General features: G+C 39.6%; 1 protein-coding gene across 30 annotated transcripts in view; it reads left to right on the top strand.

Annotated features, from left to right (window-relative positions):
* The window catches only part of LOC122549365 (band 4.1-like protein 3), a 180,268-nt gene that overhangs the window by 38,760 nt on the left and 117,275 nt on the right, over window positions 1-24,233 (top strand). For all 30 annotated transcript variants that reach the window (XM_087986006.1, XM_087986008.1, XM_043689073.2 and 27 more), the window contains exons 2-3: window positions 6,441-6,626; window positions 10,378-10,587. In XM_087986006.1, coding sequence (XP_087842132.1) covers window positions 6,456-6,626; window positions 10,378-10,587 — 381 coding nt within the window. In that variant the 5' untranslated portion in view covers window positions 6,441-6,455. The remainder of the gene's footprint in view (window positions 1-6,440; window positions 6,627-10,377; window positions 10,588-24,233) is intronic.

Here is a 24,233-nt window from a genome sequence, read left to right as displayed (position 1 = left end):
ATGCCCGAAAAGTCGATTCTCCTGCTCCTCGGATGCTGCCAGATCTGATGTCCTTTTCCAGCACTACACTCTCAACTTTGATCTCCAGCATCTGCAGTCCTCACTTTCTCCTAGGTAATCTAGAATTATTTGGCGAGATACTCAGATCGTGGGAGAACATGCAACCCATTGCAATAACAAGTTCAGTTTTTTTTTTAAAACACTCTTTGGAATTTGTTTTTTTATTTTTTGATATGGCTATGTATCAGGGCAGATGAAGTATATTGATTTAGATAACCAGTCTGCAGAATCATTAATTGCAAGGTACTTGTCGTGCACTTTTATTACGTTAATCAAACCAACGCTCTGGGGAAGATCCTTTTCAGTATGGGAAGAGTTTTTGCTATTAATTCCATCATATTTGAATGTTTCAGGACTGCATTCCCTTTGGTTTGCAGTTAATTGAGTTATTCATAGACATCTTTTGGAAAGTGCAGGCAATTTTCTAATTCAGGGACATGATTTCCTTGTTGTGAGTTAAGCGAGACTTAACTAGAGCATGAACGTTATACGGCTGTAGGGAAATCTACTATGGTTATTGCAGAACATTGTTCATAACTGGGTGGTAGCATCAGTTTATGTGCAAGTGCTTCTCTATTCTAGGGAGCTGAATGCTAGATCTGGATGTTAGATGTCAACCTTTTATAGTTAGCTGTGTAAGTAGCAACAAGTTATTTGAAACAGGCAGTAACCTATTTTTAATACAACATTAATTTTAATTCAGCATGGAACTGTAATGCGTACATTATAAATAATGTCATGTAATTAGATTAGATTCTCTACAGTGTGGAAACCGGCCCATCGGCCCAACAAGTCCACACCGATCCTCCAAAGAGTTACCCACCCACACCCATTCCCTCTGACTAATGCACCTAACACTATGGGCAATTTAGCATGGCCAATTCACCTGACCTGCACATCTTTGGACTGTGGGAGGAAACCGGAGCACCCAGAGGAAACCCATGCAGACACTGGGAGAATGTGCAAACTCCACACAGACAGTCACCCGAGGCTGGAATCGAACCTGGGTCCCAGGTGCTGTGAGGCAGCAGTGCTAACCATTGAGCCACCGTGCCGCCCTCTGTGTCCTGCAAATTTGCTGTTTTTAGCAGTAACCTTTCTGTGGTAAGGGACCATCTGTACCTAGAATACACAAATAATAAGGAATGTACTTAGAATTAAGATGAGAAGTCAAGTTTGCATATCATATCAGAATCTAGTTTAACTCCCTACTTTAGGCATAGGGTGAGTAAAAATGATGTACTCATGAAGTTAATAGCTGTAGGCTTTGATTAGCTTCTCCTGCCTGCTGTCATGTTGCCATCTTAACTCAATTCACCTCCTGTGTTTTGCTTAATCAGAGCCAGCAGGCAGGAGAAGTTAATTGGCCATAGGCTCCTCAATTGCCATCTTGGTTGGAGGGCTATCCTGCCACAGCAAGGCACATGATGTTGGAACATGCCAATCCACGCCCACTTCCTGTTCTGCCATTTTATATAGAAGGTTGCTAGAGTGGTGGGGACATGCAAATTCACTCAATGTTTGTTCCAGCTCTTGGGGCACTATGGGATTTAACTGGATGTTGCAGGGTCCTGTGATGGTTTGCCAAAACCTATTTTCCCTAATGCTAGAGTTGTTCGAATAGAGTTTCAATTATTGTCTTTCAGCTTTTAAATTCAACAGAATGAAGGCTGTTGCCTTAATCTTCAGATTAAGTTTGCGCTGATGTGTTCCAGCCTTTATCGGTCATGACGTATGCTTTGATTGTTTCCAAATCATTTCTGAGCAGCAGAATTGAAGTGAGCAGGCTGACTGCTATTTATTACTGAGAGCCTTCTGGGATTCAGGGGGTTACCTGCTGCCCTATCTTCAGATAGCTGTGTGCTTGCTTGCATTGCGCTTGATGCTTCTGTGGCTTTCTTGCCTTGTTTGCTTTCTAGCCAGTTTTCAGGGATCTGGTGAGAGTCTAGACAGACTGGTGCAGCCAAAATAAATGGCAACTGTGCATGGACTACCAGCATATTTGTACTAAAGTAACGACAGGGACCTGCACAGAACAAGTACCTGCAACGAGGCAATGAAATCTGCATCAGCTCTTATTCCAGTCACGGAACATGTTGAAGTAGGTGAAGGCAGCATCTCAGAAGATTTGAGATAGATGCCATCATCAGCAGCCTGAATGTTCAGAAGAGGCTAGCCAGCTTGGCTTCAGGCCACTGCCACTGGATGCTGCATTGCAGATGGTCCGAGATTTGTTCATGCTGTAGTATGAACTGCAGTACTATGAAATTAACATTCATTGCTGCACAAATATGCATGATGGACTTCTCCACATTGATTTGCAGGAAGTTTGTGTTGTCTAACGCTCATGGAAATATTACCTTCACGTAGCATTTTCTTTTTATAGACAATTTAATCAACCTGTTCAGATGTGTTATAATAAAAGAGAGAGTGTTGTACCCATGCCTTTTTGCTCAAGGGTAGGGTCACTGCCACTGTGTCACAAAAGCCTTCCATTTCTTTTCATGTACTGAGTTTATAAGGTTGCAAGTTCTTGAACCCTGCAGCTGCAGACTTGCTCTTCCACTCTGATCATCGACTATTTGATGCACTGTTATGTAACCTTTAAATGCATCCAATGGAAGTGGCTTTTGAAATGTGCTGCAGAAGCTGTATCTGTGCTAGAAATTACTGTTGGATTACATAAGCAACACAAATGCTAGCTGCTAAGGGCTCCGACTACTTCAGTGTCACCAAGACAAGATAAAGGGCAGCAAGTATTTTTGAGAATGTCAGCTCCATGGTGCTCTTAAATGATTGGGATGTAGGGTTGAGTTTATTTGGCCACCTTTAAAGGTGAGGCCTGGTGTGATGGTGGGTGGTAATGCTGAGGCAGCAGCTGTTCAAACTTCTTTATGTTGTCTCATGTAGCACTCCAGGAATGCTTGGCCTGAAAAGGTCTGTTGAGTTTTAGTTTTGTTTATTTTGAATAGCCTGACCTTGTGGAACAAATAATTCACCAAATGGTGGGTGCAGGGTGGATCCTGTTTCAAGGACCATAAGGATGTTTCTTATTGTGTTATCATAGAAGAGGCACTGATCAGCCTAGGTCTATGCAATTCCTGTGTGACTCACTATTGTATTTCCTTTTAATATCCTGTACTGATTAATGTAAAGTGACCATAATCTTAGTGCATAATAGAGCTACTCTTCATTCTATCCTTGATTACTCAAGATGACACTCTTAATTTTGAAATCCGTCATAAGGTGGGGTCTGCTCTTAGTCTAAATCACCTTGGGTTGGTGGTACAGTGGGGTGGAGCATGGGCTGACTTGAAATGTCTGTTTCACGCTCTGCAAATAGTGGTTTTAAGATGGCCAAGGTAAAATTACCGCCCTGGCATTTCAGCAAAATGAGAAGTAGTTCCGCACCTCATTTTGTTGCATGCAGTTTTTCCAAGGTTGGTGAGCTGAGACAGTAATCAGAGCACGAAACACACACTGAAGGGACAAGGGCCTGACTGAGGGAAAAAGAAAACCGCCATATTTTCCTTGTTTCCAGTGGAAGCTGTGATACTTCAAATGAACTCTGGCTGAGCAATTCTTTGGAGTTGCTTGTACTGTGTTGCTTTTATATTGGCAAGCGTGTGTAAAGGGGGGATTTCTGCTGCACATGTATAAAGTGATGTCAACCTTAATGTTGTATCCCATCTCTCGTGTCTATTTTAGAAGGCAACTCTGCTGATACACAAGTAACTTTTTTTTTTGCGGATTGAATGTGGATCAAGTAAAGAGATCTGAGAATAGAATGTCTGTCTGAATGTGCAGTTTGGAAAGAAATATTGGCAAAAAAATTACCATTTTTAGATATTATGATTGCTTGTTTTAAGTATTATTGGATAATAATTGTACATTGTGTTTCATAGTTGCAATTCAATAGGTTAATACTGGGATTATCTTAGTAGGAGCACTTGAGTTTGTACTCATTGAGGTTTAGGAAGAAATGAGGGGCAACCTTATTGCGACTTAGAAGATTCTAGGGGAATTGACAGGATAGGTGTGAAGGGGCTATGTCCCTTCTGTGGGTAAGTCTAGGACCAGAGGCACAATCACAGAATAAAGGGTCACCCATTTAACATGGAGAGGAGGAGGACATTCTTCGCTGAGGGTAGTGAATCTGTGGAGTTATCTGCCACAGGGGTCTGGAGAGGGTGGGTCATTAGGTGTATTTAAGAGTGAAAGAGGCTTTTTTTTATCAATAATGGCATTGATGGGTTAGGGCGAAAGGCAGGAGAGTGGAATTGATGATAATTAAATCAGTCATGATCTCATTGAATAGAGGAGCAGATATGAGGGGCCAAATGGCTGTCTTCTGCTTTTAAATACTATAAGTTAAAGATTACCTATAATAACTTTAACTTTAAGAAGCTCATGATCCAATATTTACAGGAGGAATTAGATGCTTTAAGCCTGGCACTCATTTATGTACAGGTTGACACAGTATGGCCAAGTATAGCCCCCAAAAAAACTGTTTCCAGTCTTAACCAGCAAGATGAAATGTTGAAGTCACGTTGGCCCTGTTTCTCCAATGATGGATCTGTGGTGATTGCTGCTGACCTTGAAGAAAGCAGACACCAGGATATAACTATGTCTGCTGTGCAGACTTTGTCCTTCCCTGCAATGTTCTGATTTTATTGCAGAGAGCAGGTTAGAAAATTAAAGCCTTCCTTTTACTCTTCACTTTAATATGTGTTTTTTCAGCAAGTGCAACAAATGACTACATTTTGGATTGGAGCTAACAGCAATATAATTAAGCTTTCAAAAATGTATTTTTAAAAATGTTTTTTCATAGTACATAAATTCCACATTCGACAAATATGATGTTACTGTTTTCAGATCAGTGTTTAGTAGTAATTATAAAGTCAAGGTTATTAAAATCCCAATTTTACCTCATTCAAGAGTCGGTTTTTGCAACATGACTAACAGAGGTGCTTGTCAATTCCTGGATTTCTTATGGATTTTAGTTTGCAGGAACTTAGATAGCACTGATTTACTGAAATCAACTTCAGTATTTCCCCACTAACTCTACCCAGGCTGCCAAGGTTGCTATCAGTCTCTGCAGTGATGATGGCAAATGTTGACTGTTTTACTGGCATTGTAGCTGCAGATCTGCATCTTGTGTTAAATTAATTGAGTTTGCTTTTTTTTTATTCTGTATGATATGTGCTGTAACTAATCTCCTTGTTTCTCTCCGTCAATATGTTTAGAGAAAAATTAAATCCCTAGAAAATTCCGGACAAATGATTACTTTCCTTTAGCATATGGCCATCTAGCTTAGTTATTAGCAGACTAGATTGTGAGAATTACACACTGATAATTAAACTTTATCAGTAGATTGGGATCATTTTTGTAAGATTTTATAATCTCTGAATGTTTTTTAAACAAATCAAGGAATTTTTAACATTTTTAACAAACGGTTTGGTATGGCTATAATGCTTGTCGAAAACCGAAAGACTTAATGGATGTTAAACACACACACCAAAAAGGAAAGATTGTGGGAAATTAGAAAGATTGCATGGATGAAAGCATGGGCAGAGGTCTTTTGAAAGCATTTGAAGGAGGTGTTAATAGTTAGGATGGAAGCTCTAGGATCATAGTGACTAAAAGAGGTGGTAACCATGGCAAAACAAAGGGATTTAGAGGAATGGGGAGTTTACTGGAGATTGGAGAATACCACTGAGATATTGGGATTGATAGATCCAGTTTTAAAATTCATTTGCTGTGACTTGGGAGAAGGCAGAGGGAACAGTAAGGAGGGTAGCGGTGATGGGAGTGCAGAATCTTATGGGAAAAGATATGGAACTTATTCTAATGAGTTATGGCTTGTGAAATGGAGTGGACAGTGCAACTAAAGTTTAAGATGCTAATCTTTAACTTGAATAACGATATAGATTGGACAGAGTAGGTGCCATTTTGGAGGTGAAAATGAAGTACTTTCTCCATGGGGTGAGGTGACTAAAGGAATTTGTATTCTTGTCCAGATGTCAGATCAAATTTTTGGTTGGTAGATTCATAATTGGTGAGTCCTTTTGAGAGATATTTTCCGATATCCTGAATTGATATCTACACTAGAACGTCAGCTAAAGTATTTGAAGTTGGTTTTTATTTGCAGCATTTCAGCAGATTGGTTCACAGCAGGAAAGAAAATTGGGTGAAGACAATGCCATTATTTTAAATTGAAGGAATATCATTAGCAAGCTCAGTTAGGGCTGTGCATTGCACTGGTTTTTCTGCATCATTCATGCTCTTCTTACAATCCAACAAGTGAAACAAAACTCTCTGGAATTGTTTTTGTCCCAAACAATTGTAAGCTGACTTTGTCTAACAAATTGGTCTTCCAGGGTTAATTTGCAATCATGACCACGGAACCGGGTTCAGACTCTGAATCAAAGCAGGATCAAGACCAAAAGGAAGCATCTGAAAAGAAAGAGGCGCCAGCAGAACAACAGCAGGCTGTGGAGCGTCAGCAGGAAGACGGAATTGACGGACCCCCAAAAGGAATTGGCAATTCTGAGACTAAGGAGCAGGTATGTCATATTTTTATACATGTTTCTTAGATCAAGTTGGGTAGGGTCATTAAGTCTTGAAAGGTCCGTTATCAAATGACAATGATCCATTCCAAGAGCACTGAGCACAAAATCTCAATCACAGCTAAGGAATTCAAGTCTGGACTGGGTTTAGGGCTGTGAATACAGGCATCACTGTTCTACTAGCTGTTGGAAAGCTGGGATCTTGGTGTCTTGCGTTGGGGAAGTAATAATTTTGGGATAAGAGAAGTGACATCTATAATATAACTTCAGCTGTATTATTGTATAGATAATACAATCTGTGAATGTCTCTGACAGATGCAAATGACTGCATATGAAGTTATTGCAGGCGATGAAACCTTCAGATAAGAATGGCTGCAATTCACTATTAAATGTTGTTTTGTTTCCGAATTTGTAATCCCCATTTATTTTTCAATCATGCATGGGCCATGTTATAAGAAATTAAATATCTTTAATTGATCTTGTATCTCACTGCAGCACCTTCTTGTATTATAAACACTCGCGTCCAAACAGCTAGTGGGATTGTAGATTTCATCCCATTAGTAACATTTGTGGCTTGATTGATGTACACATCCATTAGAGGGATAGCCATCTTTCCAATTGGATGAGGAAATACAAAGATTGGTAGCTGGTTGAAAATCATTAAAGCAAGGAACTGTCTGATAGGAGTGTTTAACTCAGCTGGAAATGAATTTTGCTCAGGCAATCTCTCGTTTTGAGTTTAAAAGAAAATCAAAGCTTATGGAGCACGACTGATTCTTTTAGGTTAGCCTAATTTAAACAAGATTTTAACGTGGTATTGAAGCTTGCATTCATTTAGTTGATCCTACCCTCCTCAAGATTTACCCTTGTCAGTTGCTGTCTCTTCAGTGAAAGCTGCGGTCAAAGACTGTGAGAGTTACAGAGCACTTTGCATCTGGGAAAACCATTGTTATATTTTGAGCGGTCCATGGCAACAAATTGCATTTCCACTACTGAGTGAAGATTTGTACATAAGTGATGACATGTGCAGAGCTCCCTGGATCAGTTCCCAGCTGGCACATTATTAGTATTTGGGGGAGTGTGGAATAAACTGGCTGCACACTTGAATCCTGAAACCCTAGCAGATTTTGCCTTTATAATGTGCTTGATTGGTCCATTGAACAAAATCCTCAAGTTATTCTCCAGGGCAGTGCCAATCTGAGGATGTGAAATGCTTTTTTCACTGGATGGTGGCACTGTTGTTATTGCACTCTGATCAGAATGCTGAATTTAGTTCATTATGAATATTGGGTTACCTCTGAAACTGAAGTCATAACACACGTGGAAGTATCCTAAATCAACCTTCCCCCTCTTTTGGAATTTATCTTATGTCCACTTTCTATCTTGAGACTTGAGGCTCAGGTTAAAACTACATTTGTTCTGAACTGGCTGCAGACGTACAATTCATTTGTGTCATTTCATAGTTCTGCAGACAAAAATCAGCATTTTCAATTAAAATTGTGTTTTTTGGGGGAAATGAATGAGCTAGATAAAAGGAATGCATTGAGTGCGGTGCCTATGAACTTGCGGAAATGTTGAATGAAGTGCCACACAAGCAAGTTCCAAGCTGAGATATACAGACAAAATGTAGCAAATGGAACACAGGTTGGTTAACAAACAGTCAAGGCTTATACGTAGACAATGCATGTTGTTTTGCTTGAAAGAGGGCTGAAATTGATCAAAATCAGATCTATTTTTGTTTGCATGATATTGAATTTGAGTACAATATTGAAATTCACTGACATCACAATAGCATTTGGCAAACACTTTCATCCAGTTTAGAAATATGGCCCAAGAGTGGCAAAATGATTTGGTACAATGCCACAGTTTTTAATATTCATTAAAAGTAGGTGGGCACTGCTGGCTAGGCTACCATTTATTGCCTATCCCTAATTGCCCTTGAGGGTGATGGGTATGGCATTCTTGAAGAGCTTGCGTGTAGGTAAACAAAGTGCTGTTAGGGAGAGCTCCTGGATTTTGACGCAGTGATTGTGAAGAAACATAAGGTTGATTTGTGCTTTAAAGGAGAATTTGCAAACGGTGGTGTTCTTATACATCTACTGCTCTTGTCCTTCCAGCTGGTAAAGGTCACAGATTTGCTGTTGAAGGATTCTTGATACTTGAATGCATCTTGTAGACACTACACACACTATTGCCAAGTGCATCAGTGGTAAATGGAGTGGATGTTTGTAGATGTAGTGCCAGTCAAGCAGGCTGCTTTGTCCTGAGTGGTGTCAAGCTACATGAGTGTTGTTGCAGCTGCCCTTATTCCAGTCGAGTGGGGAGGATTCCATCATACCCCTGACTTTGCCTTATACTGGCTTTGGGGAGTCAGGAGGTGAGTTACTTGCTACATGATTCCTGACTTTTGACTGGCATTTATTTGGCTGGTTTGGTTTCTGGTCAGTGGTCATCCCAGGATGTTGATAGTGGGGGATTCAGTGATGGTAATGCCTTTGAATGCCAAGAGAAAATAGTTAGATTCTCTCGTCTTGATGATGTTCGTTGTCTGGCACTTGTCAGGCGCAAATGTTACTTTCCACTTGTCGGTCCAAACATGCATATTGTCCAGGTCTTGTTGCATTTGGACATGGACTGCTTCAGCATCTGAGGACTCCACCTCAGATTGAACATTAAAATCTCTCCCACTGACATGTATCCCAGCTTCTTGCAATTGCTGTTCAATGTAGAGATGCACTGACACATCACGCAGGCGATGGGATCATTGGTATTAATCAGCAGTAGGTTTCTTTGGCCACTTTTGACTTGATTTATGAGACTTCATGGGGTCTTTTGAGGCTGGAATTGCATTCACTGGAGAAAGGTGGGCAAGAAAAATATTAAGGATCGTGGAATGATATGGCAGGGAAGGAAATCTTTTTGACACAGTGCATGTGATGGGTTTGAATTCTAGTTGAGTTAAATGTCTCATTGTTGCTTTACTGATTCTCAGCCAGCTATTGACTCCAGAGTTTCCCTGGCCAAGTTGAACGATTTGCTCCTGCTTGGGTGGTTGCACTAAACTGCCTGGTAGCACTGGAGTGAAGTCAAAAGCCATTTGGTTTTCAATCATTAAATTTACGATAAAGGACAGTGGTGAGGTGGGACATGACACCTCTGAAAAGTACATACCCCTCAGCTTCATCTGCACAATCAATAGTGAACGGGCTGTCCAAGTGTCTCAAATTATGAAATGTAGTTTATTCAACGAGAAGCTTTTAAATCAAATGGTTTTAATTGCTCAAGAACAGAAAGGCTTATCCTCGTATTATATAATCAGGAGCACGAGTTTCTCGATTTAAACTTGTCACTAAGTTAATAAAGAGAGACAGCATCTTTTAAGGGAATAGTGGATGGCACTTGAAACGCAGCAAGATGGTGAGTCATGGGGAAGAGTAGGATGGTGGAGTTAATTTGAGATTTTCTAGCAAAATGCTGGAGTATGCACAGTGATCACATGGTGGTCAGTATCTATGCTTACACTTCCATGATTCTACTGGAAGAACCTCTTTGGAACAAAATTTATAAATTTTAATACAAAATCATATGCCATTAAGATGGCACATTAAGAACTAACTGCTGAGAGGATTTTTTTAAACAGTTAAAGGTAAGCTGAAGTTAAAACTATGTTGTATTCTTCTTGTAGTAAAGTTTAAACTATGAAGTGGAATGTGTTCTTATGAGACTAATCGTTTGAGGCTGTCATTAGATTGGTGAACGGGAAAAGGAGGCAGACGGAGCTTCTGGTAAAGTTACTGTGGATCAACAGGACGACCAGCAAGTTGAAGACGACAAACTCTCCCAGAAATCCTCTTCCAGCAAGTTATCGAAATCTCCTCTCAAAGTTGTAAAAAAGCCAAAGAACATGCTGTGCAAAGTGACCCTCCTGGATGGCTCGGAACACACATGTGAGGTTGAGGTAAGAAGACTATTCAGGTGCTGGTTAATAACTCCTTCTGAATTCTCTCCCTTCTGAGTACGTACTTTCCAGAAAGCTACAGATGGAAATACAGAGGAACTTCGATTATCTGAATGACATGGGTGAGGAGTATTTTGTCAGCTTAGCAATGCATCTGGACCTTGCAATCTAGTTCGGATAATCTGAAATTTGGATAATTGAATGCCAGATAATCAAAGTTCTTCTGTAGTTAACATTTGCTGCGGTTATTCATTTAACTTGTTTCAGACTATCAATTGGATATTTTGTTAAAATGTTCCACAGTGCAACATCCGACAGTTTTTTAGCTGCTTTTAGTGAGTAAGTTTAAAGATGGTTTGACTGACACAAACTGGTAAATGTGCAAACTACAACAACTTTAACAATTTACTTGGGGGTACTAATGTGGCACTGGGAATAATTTTTTGTAAGGTTAATGACAGCTGGTGCTTTGATGGGTGCTATGTAAAACAGTAAACCTCGAGCCAAATCTGTGAGCAATCATCAGTATTTTTTTTAATGACCTTCTATGGTATTTATAAATGTGCTGAGAAGGATGATTGAGAGTGGGAAATCTACAGGAGACAAATGAGACATTAAAATGTGTAAATGGCTGAATGATATATATGTAGTGTTCTCATTAGAGATGAAATATTTTACCATATCAGTGGTTAAAAGAGCAAGTTTGCATAAAATGTCAACATCATTTTCTCTTGAAATGTGCAAATCCTTTAAAGTAGTGTCAAGTTATGATTTTAGTTGTTTAAGCCTGCGGGTAATTTGTGTTATGGTAAGGAATATGAGTTTTAACTGTGCAGCGGTCAGAGGCTCTTTTGAAATTTTTTTATATCCTTGAATTAATCAGATTTTTGTTTTATTATTCACTTACTTTACAATTCCGCTGCTTCCTCTTTCTCTGCCAGACCCCGACCACTGAGGTGGTTTGAAACAGTCAGTGTAAAATTCTGACCACAGCTAGTACCTCCCCTGTAAATAAGGAAACAATTACCTGTATGGGACCATAGACTCTGCCACTGGTGCCTGAGTTGACATGATGAACACCTGAAATGGGTGAATGAGAGTGAAGGAAACTCTAGATTCCCACACTTAGAATTCTGGATAGGAGTCACAACACAACCAGCGAAATAGAATATATCAGGACTTCTGCTAACTCTTTCAGCAAATTGGCAGAGATTCAGAGATTGTGTTGCATCTAATTAAATGAGTCATGTCAGCTTTCCAGATCAAAAATGAAGCCTTTGTAAATAGCATGGCACTTCATATAATTTTTATACTGTGTACTTAATTTGTATGGTGTCTTTTCATGGCATTTGAATATCTCAAGCCCTCAACAATACAATCACTGTTGTAATGTGGGGAAATACAGTGATCACTTTGAAAACAGCAAGGTTCCACAAATTTCATTCAGATAAATGAAAAATAATCATTGTTGTTTAAGGATTGCATATGGCCATGACAGCAGGGGAATCCTTGAGCTCATCTTCAAATTGCACAGAATTCACATAAGTATTGTGGTGCAGAAAGAGGCCTTTTGGCTCATCATGCCTACACAAGCTATCTTATCTAATCTGGCTGTACTATCCCCTGCTTATTCCCATAACCCTGCACACAATTATTATCCAATAAAGCATTCTCTTAAATGCCTCAGCTGAGCCTATCTCCTCTGCATTTCACATATTGCATTCCAAACTCTAACTGCGAGCTCTGTGGGAAAACAAATCACCTTTGCTTCGTTTGCATTGAGTTTTAACCTTTGCACTCTCGTTCTTGTTTCTCATTCTTGACTTCGTTGTGCTCTGCCTGCTTGTCATGGTGAAAATCTCAATCTGATCTCCTCTTTGCTCCCTTCTGTCCAGGTAAAATGATCCCTACTACTTCAGTCTATCTGTATGCCTCAGCTCATAACCTGGAACCACTCTAGTAAATTGCATCTGCAATCTCTCCAATTTATTCACATCTTTCCTATAACGTGGCACCTGCAAAAATTCATAGTACTCCAGCTGAGGTCTAACACTTGTCTTGTATATGTTCAACATTACTATCTTGCTCTTGTTTATCCAGACTAGTAAAACCGAGAATACTACACTTTATTTACTGCTCTCTCCACCTGTCCTGCCACCTTCAGTGATCTCAGCACACATAGACCTAGGTACCTCTGCTGGTACACTCCCTTTTAGAATTGTGTGCCCATTTTATGTTGTCTTTCAACTTTTCTCACTACCAAAGTGCATCACCTCACACTAGTTTGCATTGAACCTTGTCTGCCAACTCTCCATTCACTCCAGCAACTTGGCAAGTTCTTTTTGGACTTGTACACTTCCCTCCTCATAGCTTACAATTCTTCCAAGTTTGGTGTCGTATGCAAACTTGGAAATTGTCCCCTGCACGCCAAGATCCAGATCACTCATTTCTATCAAGAAAATTAAGGGTCCCAAAACCATTGTCTGGGGAACTCCACTACAAACCTACTTCCAGCCTAAAAAGTATTCATTGGCCATTATTCTCCATTTTCTATCACTCAGCCAATTTTGTATCCACATTGTCACTGTTCCTATTGCACCATGACCTACAACTTTCCTTAGGTTAGTTGTGAGGCACTGTATCATATGCCTTCTGGAAATCCATGTATACAGCAACATAGGTATTATCCTTGTCAACCTTTTCCATAACCTTTCAAAACACTTCGAGATAATTAAACACTATTTTCCCTTTAGACCTCCATGCTGATTCTTCTCATTCACCCCGTTTCTCCATGTGACTACTCACTCTATTCCAAACAATTATTTCCAAAAGGTTTTCCACTGCTGAAGTTTAACTGGTCTGTAATTGTTGGGATTGGCCTGACTAGCTTTTTTGAATAATGCTGAAATGTTGGCAAATGCCTGGTCGTCTTGCACCTCCCAAAAGTCCAGAACATATTATGGGCAGTACCTCTGCAGGTTTCTATCCTCACTTCATCTTTCAAATCCATGGATTCAACTCATCCCTTCCTGGTGCCTTGTTAACTTTAAGTGCCAACATTCAATCCAAGACTTGTTCCTTTTCTTAATTTTGATCCATTCTAGTGACAGAGTTTCTTCCTCTGTCACCATGATTTAGGCAGCATTGTCTTCTGTAAAATCAGCTGCAAAGTATTAATTTAATGCGTTAGTTATGCCCCTACCTGCCCCTGTAAATTCCCCTTTTGGTCTCTGATTGGCCCTACTCTTCCTTTAACCACTCGCTAACAGTTTATATGCCTCTTGCAGACTTTGAGAATTCCCTTTTATATTAGTGTTTCTTTTCCTGTTATGAGTTGCTTTCCCTTTATGTTAGCTGTGAATAATTTGGATGTTAGCATAAAAGGTATAGTGAGTAAGTTTGCAGATGGCACCAAAATTGGAGATGTAGTGGACAGCGAAGGTTACCTCAGATTACAATGTGATCTTGATCAGATGGGCCAATGGGCTAAGGAATGGCAGATGGAGTTTAATTCAGATAAATGCGAGGTGCTGCATTTTGAGAAAGCAAATCTTAGCAGGACTTATACACCTTAATGGTAAGGTCCTAGGGAGTGTTGCTGAACAAAGAGACCTTGGAGTGCAGTTTCACAGCTCCTTGAAAGTGGAGTTACAGGTAGATAGGATAGTGAAGAAGGTGTTTGATATGCTTTCCTTTATTGGTCTGAGTACTGAGTACAGGAGTGGGGAGGTCATGTTGCAGCTGTACAGGACATTGGTTAGACCACTATTGGAATACTGCATGTAATTCCGGGCTTCTTCCTATCAGAAGGATGTTGTGAAACTTGAAAGGGTTCAGAAAAGATTTTCAAGGATGTTGCCAGGGTTGGAGGATTTGAGCTATAGGGAGAGGTTGAATAGGCTGGGGCTGTTTTCCCTGGAGCATCGGAGGCTGAGGGTTGACCTTATAGAGGTTTATAAAATCATGAGGGGCATGAATAGGATAAATAGACAAAGTCTTTTCCCTGGTGCAGAGGAGTCCAGAACTAGAGGGCATAGGTTTAGGGTGAGAGGGGAAAGATTTAAAATGGACCTAACAGGCAACGTTTTCAGGCAGAGGGTGGTAAATGTATGGAGTGAGCTGCCAGAGGAAGTGGTAGAGACTGGTACAATTGCAACATTTAAAAGGCAACTGGATTGGGTATATGAATAGGAAGGGTTTGGAAGGATATGGGTCGGGTGCTGGCAGGTGGGACTAGATTGGGTTGGGATATCTGGTCGGCATGGGCGAGTTGGATCAAAGGGTCTGTTCTTGTGTCGTACATCTCTATGACTCTATAACCTTATTACAACCATCTGAAAGGACAAATAGCACCTCATTTTAACTTCTCACTTAAGTAATAGCATTACTACCAAGACACTGCTCCTTTGTGCAAGATTAGGCACATGTGTAATTCACATGAGGATTGAACCCTGCCTTTTTGACTCTGATATGTGTACTGCCTTTGAAACAATGCTGACTTGAGTATCCTAACAGCTGTATATTCAAAAAATATTTTACACAGTCTAGGTCTTCAAACTATGTAATTTGTAGTTTTCTTTTCATTTATACAATGAATAATTGCAATTCACTTTTTAAATGATTGGAAAGCCATTTCACAAATCTCACTAGAGAAAATAGTCGAGGTCTATATTATTAATTAATTATATAATCCCTACACAATGACTCACCGAAGAGCATCCCACCTATTCTCACACCCCTACCCAATCCCTGCATTTATCATGGCTAACTCGCCTAACCTTCCCATCCCTGGACACTATGGACAACTTAGAATGGCCAGTCCATCAAATTGCACATCTTTGGACTGCAGGAGGAGCACACAGGGGAAACCCAGGCAGACATTGGGGCGATCTGCAAACTTGACACACACAGGTGCCCGAGGCTGGAATCTTTCCTGGATCACAGGCACTGTGAGACAGTATTGCTAACCACTGAGCCACTGTGCTGACTGTTGGTGCAATGTCTAAATATTGCAGTTATCACGGTTGAATAGATAAAGATGACTTGTTAAATGATGTGCAAAGTTAAAAATCACACAACACCACATAATAGTCCAACTGGTTTATTTGGAAGCACTAGCTTTCGGAACGCTGCTCCTTCATCAGGACAATCACCTGATGAAGGAGCAGCGGTCCAAAAGCTAGTGCTTCCAAATAAACCTGTTGGACTGTAACCTGGTATTGTGTGATTTTTAACTTTGTAGACCCCAGTCCAACACCGGCATCTCCAAATCATTAAATAATGGGATTTCTGAAAGCATTTAGGAGTGTACAGTATACCGAAAGGCGGTTTTAGTTTTAAGATTACATGCAAATAATGTGAGTCATTTGCTGTATGAAACATTTCATTTTATTCAGATTAATGCGTTGTACCGTTCTACTGAAATCAGTCATTATTTTCTAATGTAGATGATGAAGTGATGCATTGGCTACATTTGTTGCTGCTCGCTAGTTTTCTACATTTTAAAAGTTGCTGAGTATTGAGATTTGCCTTGTGAACCAGAACCTCTGGAATCTGTTGAAATGATCTATCTGTGTCCCATTTTCGAGTTCTGAGCTGCTATGTAGAATGATGGTTTCAGAGTTTTATTGGTGACAGCGACTTCCTTTAACTGAAATAAGTTCTGATGATATGAGATACTACTGAAATTGGTAATTTTCTTTCAATTTTTCTCACCAAGATAAGCTTTGATTGGATTCAGTGGGATTCTGTTGAAAACCTTAAGTTATTACCTTAAGGAAGACAGAATGTATTGCACAGCTTATGTGAAAACTAACTCTGATTTAGAAACCAGTTCAAAACAGTCAACATTTATTGTCTCAAGCGCTGACCATAGATGTGTTGCAAAAAATATCCTTTATTTTATAATGAAACATAATCCTGACTGCATAATATTTTCAAATATTGCACTGTTGCCATCTGAACAAGTTCTTCACTATCGCTTGATATGAAAGTGGGTAAGAATGTAATTGAAAGAAAATGAATAACCAGATGGAGTTGAAGAAAATAATAAGTCCTCACGCAAGTCGTCTTGTTCAATATTCAGGCTGATCAAATGAATGGAAAATGTCTGCACCAATGAGCAGTAATCACACATGACAATAATGTGGTGGCTATCACAATGAATTTGCAACCATTACATTGCATTTTGATTCAACAATACACCGTTGTAACAATAGATTAAATAACTAGGTAATTTATAAACTTAGCATAAGAGTGGTCCCAATGACGTCCTCTAAATGAACAAAGACCACTGTGAAATTATTCTGCAAATGAAATGTTTAGAACCATAGAGAAAAGACTGTCATTTTAGATGGAACTACATCCAAAATGAAACAATATTGGGCAGATAATGTTTGCTACAAGTAATGTATAGGTCCCGTTAAAGTGTCAAAGTAGAGCAGGAGATTAAAGGCATATATATTAAAATGGTAGTTTTAATATATCTAGTAGTAATGAGTTACTTTCAACCTTGATATAGACTGGGCAAGCCAAATTTTTAGTATAATAAGGTGTAGAGGGCATTGTTGGGATGCATTCAAACTAGTTTCCCAGAGCCATATGTCAAGGAACCAGACAGGGAAGAGACCATTTTACAACAGATGTGCTGTAAGAGAAGATTTATTAACGTTGTAGTCAAGAAGCCTCTCGGGAAGAATAACCCAAATATGATATTTTTGTTTTGAAAATGTAATAAATGATGGCATTTTACACTCTGACTGAGTTAAGGACAAAAGAAGGGTCTTAAATCTGAACAATGGAAAGAAATTAGCTCTGACATGCAAGCTCATGCAATTTAACTGGAAACCTTATTTGGAGGTCTGATGTGGATAGCCAATTACAAGTTTTTAAGCAGCTAGTTCATAACTTGCAACAAAAATGCATTTGATGAATGAAAATATATCTTTAGGAGAAAGGAGTGAAACCACAGCAAATGAAAAGTTACAGATTGTGATCCAGTGCCATGTTGCCAAAAAGAGCGATGGGACAAACTTAGAACTTAAGGGATGACCAACAATTGTTTAAGAAGAAAAATAGATAAGAGAGTAAACAAACTAGAAATCTAAAAACTGAGTGCAAACGCTTCTGTACACGTGCTGAAAAAGGAAGACACCAGCTGAGGTTCCTAATAGGTGAAGGAGCAGTCGTAATGGCAGAGACATTAAACACGTTGTGATAGAAGGCGCAAAAGAGCTGTCTGTAAGTAGAAGAATTCAGTGAGAATGAGGAATTTAAGGATCTCAGTAAAAAAGGTAAGAGGAAGTAATGGAATGTCAAGTTGGCAAATCTGTTTGGCTTGATGGTCTGTACCCCAGACTCTTGAGAGGTAGTCCTAATATGTTGAATGCATTGGTTTTGGTCTTCCAGAATTAGCTATATTCCTTTGGATTGTAAGATGATTAGCAAACCCTGGTATTATGACTGTAAGATATAGGAACTGAATTTGGCCCATTGAATCTGCTGTGCTGATCATGGCTGATACGTTTCTCAATCATCTTCTACTGCCTTCCAACAATAACAATTAATCCCTTTACCAATCGAGAACCTATCTATCTCTGTCTTAAATATATTCAATGACTTGGCCTCCACAGCCTTCTGTAGCAATGAGTTCCACAGATTACCCACCCTCTAGCTGAAGAAATCCCTCCTTATCTCCGTTTTAAAGGGTTATCCCTTTACCTGAGGCTGTGCTATCAGGTGCTAGTTTCTCCTACTAGTGGGAACATCACCACATCCACTCTATCCAAGCCTTTCAGTATCCTCTTAAGTTTCAGTCAGATCCTCCTTATCCTTCTAAATTCCATCGAGTACAGACCCAGTGTCCTCAATTGCTTCTCAGATGCTGAGACCTTTATCCCTGGGATTATTCTTGTAAATCTCCTCTGGACCCCCTCCAACTCCAGCCCTTCCTTCCTTAGATGTACAGCCAAAATTGCTGATAATATTCCATGTGCATTCTGGCCAAAACCTTCTACAACCTCAGCAATACATTCCTGCTCTTATGTTTATTCTATGCCTGTACTGTGCCCTTAACACCACGGGCTCTTGTCATACTTAGCAGCCTTCTATGTGGCATCTTGTTAAAGGCCTTCTGGAAATCCAAATAGATGATGTCCACTGGCTCTCCTTTAACTAACTCATTCATTATGACTCCAAAGAATTCTAATAGATTTGGGTTAGTTAGACATGATTTCTCTTTGACAAAGCCATGCTGACTCAGCCCTATTTTACAATGCGCTTCTGAGTACTCTGCAACCCCTAATAACCTCTAATATCTTATCAAGGACTGAAGTAAGGATAACTGGCCTATAGTTTTCTGTCTTTGCGTCCTTCCCTTCTGAAACAAGGGCGTTTAATTACCCATTTTCCAGTCGTCTGGGAACTCTATCTGACGTGGAGTCTATCTGGATTGTTCAGGAGAAGGGATAAAGAGAAAAGGTGGACCGCAAGTTCATTTTGTCTGACATTGGCAGTAAGGAAAACCCTTATTACAAAAGTAATCAAGTACAAGAATAAAAATAAGTCTTATTGCAACTATTGGGCTTTGCTAAGATCACATCTGGAGTACAGTAGATAGTTTGTTCTCCTTACTTAAGAAAAGATATGCTACCTTAGGGGCAGTGTAACAAAGGATTGCTGGATTGGTTTGTGGAATGAAATTGTCCCGTGATGAGAAATTGAGAATACTCAACCTGTATTGTCTAGAGTTTAGAAGAGGTGAGAGATGTTCTGATTGAAACATCAAACTCCTTCAGAATTTTGGCTAGTTTGGAGATTGGGCAAGTGTTTGCCCCTGGCTCAGAAATGGAAACTAGAAGGTCACAATCTTGGAATAAGGAGTCAGTCATTTAGGACTTGGAGTGTCAACGTTTTGATTTCAAAGCATTGTGAATCTTCTCGAATTCTTCACTTAGAACCCAGACAATGAATGAATTCAAGTGACAGATTTTTAGATACAAAGGGAATTGAAAGATCTTGGATAGTGAAGCAATCTATTGCTGAACCAATTTATTCTTGAATGGCGGAGGAAAACCTGAGGAGCTGAGGGCCTACTATGGATGGTATTTTTCTTTTTCATGAAAGGAAGGCTGACACTTTTTTGCCATTGTGTCCTGCCCATAACACACACAGACAGACACACTCTGACGTCAGGTTTTGCTGTTCTCGTTTGTGACTTAACAGAAGTGAGGTTGCAACCCTAACAAGATTCCTTCTCCACCGTTCACGCATGCAAGATTCAAACAAAATAAAGTAGCAAGTAAGGATAACACGAAGAGGATGAACTTATCTGGGTTTTGGCAGCTGGATTGCCAGAGCTCAGGTCCATGTGGTTCAATGGCTACGCTGTAGATGCCTGTCCTATTGTCACTGTGTTTAAAATCGATTATGACTAGCTTAATACTTTTAGCCTGTTATGATGTAATATCATAACTATATTGTTTATAATTACTTTAATGCTCTATTACCCAACTGGTGTTGGTATCAGGACCAAAAAACCTGAGACTATTGTTTCTTCTGGGGCAGTGGCATGAGCCAATTTCTAATAATAGCACACTTAGCCTCTCTTTATACATCCTCAGGGATGTGTTTGTTTTTTGCATTTTTAGCAGCTGCAGTATTTATTTGTCATTTATTTACACTGCTGCTGTTGAAGGCCAAAATTCCTGTACAATGGTACCTGACCCTCCACTCCAACCTTCCATCTAACACTGTATTTTGTGAAAGAATTACTGATGGAGAGGAGTGGAGGATTTGGAAAGTCCAGTCTCCAACCATGGAATAAATTGTGAGAACTTGATCCTTTTCCTAATTGCTGCTTGATCTAAAGTTAAAACACTTTACTGGGTTCTGGCTCATTGAAGTCCAAACTAGCAACCATTTGCCACCAGTACAAACACCAATAAAGTTATAGAGGTGTACAGCATGGAAACAGACCCTTTGGCCCTACTCGTCCATGCTGACCAGATATCCCAACCCAATCTAGTCCCACCAATGGATTTGCTTAGTAATCACTATTAGCAACAGAGAGTTTTTAATAGTTCGTGAAGGTAAAGTTGCACAAGAAGATGCGGGTTTGAATAAATGTTACTCTTTCAGTAATTTTATAAAAACTCGTGATTTGTCTCCGGTTGTGAATGTCATGTCTAATTCAGATTATCAGTTGAGCTTGAGGTGAAGGTAGGTCATTTGCTCCACAGGGAGGAAATAAGGTAATTTGGCAGACATCTGCCTGTACTGAACTTGTACCAGTCTGAGCATCTACATCACTAATATATACCTTAGATAATGAAAGCTATCTACTTTCACCATTTCAATGGATTTATTCCCATCTCTTGTTAGTAGGTCCATTTAATAGTGGCACTTGCCTGCTCCATTGTATTCCATAGGGATGTTAATGTTTGTATTCTTGGCAGAAGATAAACCTTCTGCCTAAATTGTACCAGAGTATCATTTATATATGCATATCATTACAATCTCAGTTATGAGAATGCTGAATAAACCAGGTCGTTTTGATCTGCCTTGATAGGCCATTATATTTCAACAATTAAAATAATGGCAGAATGAAAGGTAAGAGAATAAGCAGCAGGGATGCGTGGATGGTTTGAAAGGAGGAAAAATCTATATTCTGCAAAGATGAAGAAAGAAAACATAAACAACAATGACTAAGTAAAATATGTGAGATAGTGATTTTAAACCACTTAAGTAAAAACTACTTAAAAATAGACTGTAATATTCAAAATTAATGTAAATATGAATTTAAACTGTGGCTGAATAGAGATGGGCTTTTAGTGTAACTGCTTGGACTATGAAAAAATCCATAGTTTTGCGATCCTATGAAATAATTTGCTCCAATTGCCTTTTAATTGCTGCATGTCAACCATGGCTGCCCCATTGAGTAATGTCTGTTCTCTAGCCTGAGAAATGTGTGAGCATGTTTGGGGACGTAAAGGTGTGCTTCTGCAGGTTCTAGAGGAAAGCATTGATCTCTTATTGCAACGTCATCGTCAGTTCTCCTCTAACTCATGAAATCAGAGAGATCTCCAAAGCAGACAGACCATAGGGAATGACTGCAAAAAAATTAGGAATGATATTACAGGAAAGCAGGTGGATAATGGGTGGGTATTTCTCTTACATCTCTTGTGACTCAATTTTGATTTTAAGCTAAGACTAATTACAGCTTAATTACTTAATTAAATTTTGAACTTCAAAACTTAGCCTCTTCACTTTTAGAATGAAGGGGGCTCATTACCAAGAATAAGATTTTCTGATCTATATTTAAAAGTCAGGGTAAAATAAAAGTAAGCGTCTATAATGCGTCTAGTTGAGATGTGCCTGGGGAGCTCAGGCCTATTTTGACACATCCTGTACCCTGTGGAATCATAGAGTCCCTATGGTGTGGAAGCAGGCCATTCGGTCCATCAAGTCCACACTGACTCTCCAAAGAGCAGCTCGCTTACTTTCAGATCCTCTCTGGTCACTGGTGAAGTGCCAGAGAATCAGAAAGCTGCTAATGTCACATTATTAGAAAAGAGACCTGGAAATTACGAGTCAGTCAGTGTAATGTCAGTGGTGGGGAAGTTATTGAAAGAATTTCAAATGGCAGAATATATCTGTAGTTGAGGGGTTAACCAGGGATAGTTAGCATGGATTTGTTAGGGGAAGTTTGTTTTCGACAAACTTGATAAAATGTTTTGAGGTAACCAGGAGTATTGATGAGGGTAATGCATTTGATGCCTACGTGAACTGTAGCAAGCCTTTTGATGAGTTCCCTCATGGAAGACTGGCCAAGAAAGTAGGAGCCCATGGGCTCCAAGAGAAAGTGTCACACTGGATTCAAAATTGGCCCAGAGGCTGATGGTAGCAGGATGTTTCTGTGTCTGGAAATCTTTTTCCAGAGTCCTTACTGTTGAGGACCTTGCTCTATGTGATGTACAATAATGGTTAGGATCTAAATGTAGGGAGTATGATCAAGAAGTTTGTGGATGATACCAAAAATTGGTTGGATGCAAAATTGTGAAGGATAGCCATAAACTGCCAGAACATATCAACAGACTGGTGAGCTGGACAGAACAGTGACAAATGTAATCCAGCCCAGAAAGGTGTGAGGCAATACACTTGGGAATGTTTTACATTATGAACAGTAAGACCAGAGAAAATAATAAAATTTAGAGAGGTATTGATCTGCATATCCACTAATTCCTGAAAGTAGCAGGGCAGCTAAATAAGGTGTTTAAGGAGGCACACAGGTCATTCTGCTATAATGCAACAGTTGCCCCACTGCAATTTTGCTCTATAGAAATTTGCGCTGTAGAATATTGCTATACCCATTCAGCAGAAAGTTTGTGTTATCCAAACAGCATCCACAATTCATCAATCCCGTTATAGCCATTTTGTGTTGACACGACACATATTATAGCAGAACCACCTGTTTAGGATACTTGCCTTTGTTAGCTGAGACTTTGAATACAAGAGCAAGGAGGTTATGTTGGCTCTATGTGGTTCGGGTCACCACATTGTAGGAAGTGATTGCCCTAGAGAGGGTGCAGAAGAGATTTACTTGGATACGACCTGGGCTGGAGGGTCTGAACTATGAAGAAAGATTGCAAAAAATGAGAATGTTTCCATAGGAACAGCAAAAATTGAGAAGGGATCTGACAGAAATGTTTAAGATTGAGAGGCATAGATAGGGTAGATAGAAAGACACATTTTCCGTTAGTAGAGGGGCCAATAACCAGGGTGCACATATTTAAGGTAAGAGGTAGAAGTAAAAGAAGTGACTTGAGAAATGTTTCCACCTGCAAAGTGGTGGGTGTTTGGAGCGCTCTGCCTGAAAGGATGGTTGAGTCAGAATCTCTTGAAACATTTAGATATTCACTTGCATTGACATAGATTCTAGGGTTGTGGGCCAAGAACTGGAAAATGGGCATATCGTGTCATCAGATCTTTTTGACCGGTGTTGACGTGATGGGCTGATTGGCCTCCTGCTGTGCTGTGAATGTTTGAGTCTATCTTGCCAAAACAAAAACCCAGCTCTTCAATCACCATCTGGTTACGACCATGGCCTCCAGGCCAAATGATTCTAACTTCCCGACCAGCTGCCTTTTTCAAACCATTTAAGGCAGGCAGCTGTTTGACATGATATATGCGAGGCTTAGCAGTTAATGTACACGGACCTCAAATTGATGGTGTAATGGGATAGTGCTGTGGTTTGGCACCTCCAGTAATAGGATCTGTAGTTAACGAAATAATATAGCATTTCTATGTAAATATAATGCCAAGTTCAGTTGTTCCATCTGCTTGTTCGGAAAGCTGCTCTTTTGTCATTGGCCAGTTTGAAATGCCTCATCTGAATATGCATTTGCAGCACTGTGGCTACTGTTATTTGGTACCTACACATTTTGCTCTATGTTCTTCAAATAAGTTCCAGCCTCTTCCTAGTAATTACGTTTTTTTGTCCTAAAAAGGAAAGTTGAATCATCTCATTATTTGAATAAATTATTGATGGTCGAAAGGTAAAAATTAAATACTAAAAGAAATTAATCAGTTCGTTCATATATTTAAAATATTTCTTGGTCATTCTGTTGCTCAAGGTTTTTGAGGTCACC

This window comes from Chiloscyllium plagiosum, unplaced genomic scaffold (assembly GCF_037043375.1).
Source record: "Chiloscyllium plagiosum isolate Xiang-an unplaced genomic scaffold, Cpla_swu_hap1 HiC_scaffold_4, whole genome shotgun sequence".
Classification (NCBI taxonomy): domain Eukaryota; kingdom Metazoa; phylum Chordata; class Chondrichthyes; order Orectolobiformes; family Hemiscylliidae; genus Chiloscyllium; species Chiloscyllium plagiosum.
Note: the sequence above shows the minus strand (reverse complement) of the source record. Positions and strands in the feature narration are given on the sequence as shown.